This window comes from Pholcus phalangioides, unplaced genomic scaffold (genome assembly GCF_987345545.1).
Source record: "Pholcus phalangioides strain wild (caught in Gottingen) unplaced genomic scaffold, Ppha-v1.0 ptg000007l_1, whole genome shotgun sequence".
Lineage (NCBI taxonomy): Eukaryota > Metazoa > Arthropoda > Arachnida > Araneae > Pholcidae > Pholcus > Pholcus phalangioides.
The window spans coordinates 12,508,855-12,511,953 of NW_028301600.1; the positions used below are offsets into that span (position 1 = coordinate 12,508,855).

At 39.1% G+C, this 3,099-nt stretch overlaps 1 protein-coding gene across 1 annotated transcript; it reads right to left on the reverse strand.

Moving 5' to 3' along the window:
• Nucleotides 1–309: 309 nt before the first annotated feature.
• LOC149084927 (uncharacterized) lies at nucleotides 310–987 on the reverse strand. The gene has a single exon (XM_089233824.1). It carries the CDS (start codon nucleotides 985–987, stop codon nucleotides 310–312), a length of 678 nt encoding a protein of 225 aa, XP_089089950.1.
• Nucleotides 988–3,099: the final 2,112 nt, after the last annotated feature.

A 3,099-nucleotide genomic window follows, 5' to 3' on the forward strand; every position in this document is an offset into this window, starting at 1 on the left:
GATCCGGAACAAGATCAAAGTTGAACAGAAAGTCTGCCCCAATGATGGGTGTGGAAACATTAGCCAGTAGGAAAGTCCAAGTGAAATTACGACGGAGATTGAAATCTAATGTCACCCTCTTTTGACCATAAACACTAATGGATGAAGCATTAGCAGCAGAGAGCTTCATAGTGGCGTCGCAGCGTCGTTGTGATGGTGATGCTGGAAGGATAGAAACATCGGATCCAGTGTCAATCAGGAATCGAATTTTGGAATTTCTGTCCATGGTAAAAAGGCGACAAGATGCCTGTGGCAAGGAGCATGTCGCGATTACTCCTCGCCCGCCCCGTTTTTTTGAAACTTGCACGGCGACTCGCACTTTTTGGCGTTGTTGCCGAATTTGTTGTGATACCAGCAGTTTTCCGATCGTGGATGCGGACTGCGCGCACGTGAGGTACGTTGGCGAGAGTTGCTACGCGAACGCAGGACGTTTTTCAACTCGCGGCGTAACTGAGCCACTTCGTCCCGAAGTTGCGCGACGGAATCCGGCTGTTGCGGTTTCTCAACTGCGTCAACATGCTGAGGGTTCACTTCATGAATTTTGTCGGCGAGTTGAGCAGCTTTCTCGAGAACGAGTGGAGTGACAGCAGCGAGAATGGACTGAGTTGATGCCGGTAGGTGTTGGAGAAAAAGTTCCATCAGCAATTCGTCGGAGACAGAATGCGATTCCGCTCGTCGTCGCAATTCGCGGAGAATGTCGGATGGTTTCCGATCTCCCAATGACCCGCATGTTAAGAGCTTTCGAAGTTGAGTGGACGACGACTCGCTCGACCGTTTAATCAGTTCCGATTTCAGCCTTTCATACGGATCCGTGGCCGGCGGATTAACGAGAATGTCCCGGACAAGAGCCGCACTTTCCGGAGGCAGATTCGCGACAACATAGTTGTACTTTGTGACAGATTCGGTTATCGGTTTCGGAACAGCGAGAGCGAAAGTGCTTTCACACATGATAAACCACAGCGCTGGATCATGGTGGTTAAAAAGTGGTACCTGAACGGCACTTACTTCCATGATGAAAATCCAGGAAAAGTGATGTCAAGTTCCGGAAAGCGAAAGTTCACTCACGGGAAACGCCAGTAGATTGCCTCGTGCTGCAGTGAAGAAACTGGAACTTGTTTGAAGTCCGCGGTCACCATACTTTGGGTTATGAGGTTGCGTGATTTGGATAAAATGATGGATTCAGGATAATTGATTAATTTCTTAAAATAATTATTTATTTACAACACGAAACATAAGACGAAATAAAAAATCTACGGAGCGACATGTTAAGCTCTTGATGGTTTGATCGCTTCTCTTGCGATTTCCCGCGCGACAATCCAATGGCGTCGGCTTTACAAGTGCCGCCATCTGTGAGATAAAATACAAATCGAATCTCACCACATGCTCATTAAATGAGGCAAAGCTCATTACCCTCAATATTTTCTTTTAAGCAATTATCAGGGGTTGTAGAGATGTTTGAGTGGCAGATGACCATACTTCCAAACAATAAGTTAATTTAGAGAAAAAAAGTGAAAAATATAACATGCGTATTACATAAAAAGGTACGAAGTGCTTTGCTTTCGAAAATATGTATATATAGGAGTTTAATGATTTGCTGACTTCTAGTATATGGTTAGACCATGAAAGATGCTCATCAATTAAAACTCCGAGGTATTTAACCGAAACGACAAATTTTAACTCCTCCTGTTTGAATTTTATTGGCAATGACACAGTGTCCAACGGCTCTTGCCAAGGTCTGAAAAGTATGCAAACTGATTTAGAAGTATTGAGTTGTAGTTTATTCACTGATAGCCAGGTGCTTAATATGTTCATATCGTAGTTGATTTCATCTATGATTTGAGAAATTTGATTTCCTGAATGTAAAAGGGCCATGTCATCTGCATACGTAAATACTTTGCAATTTCTGAATATTTTATAGATGTCATTGACATAGATCAGAAATAAAAGTGGTCCGAGGCAAGAACCCTGAGGCACCCCGCAAATGACGTTGTTGACACTAGAGTTGTACGCTCCGATATTTACAAATTGTTTCCTGTTTGAGAGGTAACTCTTAAACAACTTTAATGCTACACCACGAATTCCATAGAGAGCGAGTTTTTTTAGTAAAATTTCGTGGTTTACGAAATCAAATGCTTTCTTAAAGTCTAAGAATATTCCGTACGTGAAATTACCATCATCTATAGCGCATCGCACTGTGTCAATGAACCATATAAGTGCAGTTTTAGTTGACATATTTTTACGAAATCCAAATTGTTTTTCATATATGGAGCAATTGTTTTCTAGAAAATTCGAAATTCTATTGTACATCACTTTTTCAATGATTTTACTCAATGTTGGCAAAATTGAAATGGGACGATAGTTTAGGGTATCAGTTCGATCACTCTTTTTAAATAATGGAATTACTTTTGCAATTTTTAGCTGATCTGGTCAAATTCCGCTTTCAAAGATCAAATTTATTAGATATAAGAGAAAAATTTTAAAAAATTCTATATTTTCTCTCACAATACGTATACTTATCTTATCGAAACCAACAGAAGATTTAGAGCTGAGTTTTGATATTATTCTGTTCAGTTCATCAGCAGTAACTGGGTGCAGGAACAAAGAATTTGCGACAGATGTTATATTATAATTTACAAAAATTTCGTTATTAACAGCAGGTGACATATCAGTGTTTTGATTACAGAATGCATGATTCAGTGTTTCTGCAATCTCTAGAGTATTAATTGATTCTGATACAGACCCTAAAATTTTTAGGCTCGGGATCACAGTAGATTGTTTGGTATTCTTATCTAAAACTTGATTAATTATTTTCCATGTTTCTGAAATATTTACATTAGATTTTAAAAATTGATCTTCAAAATACTTTCTTTTGGCATTTCGTAAAGTAGATGTCAGTATATTTCTATAGGTTTTATATTTTTCTCTTAATTGAATGTTGAAAGGATTGGATTTTAATCTACTATAAAGCCTGTCTTTGTTTTTAATAGACTTGAGAAGTGAGCTAGAGACACAGGGTTGTTTGGGGATGCTGTACTTTTTAATTCTAACTTTTTTTATTTC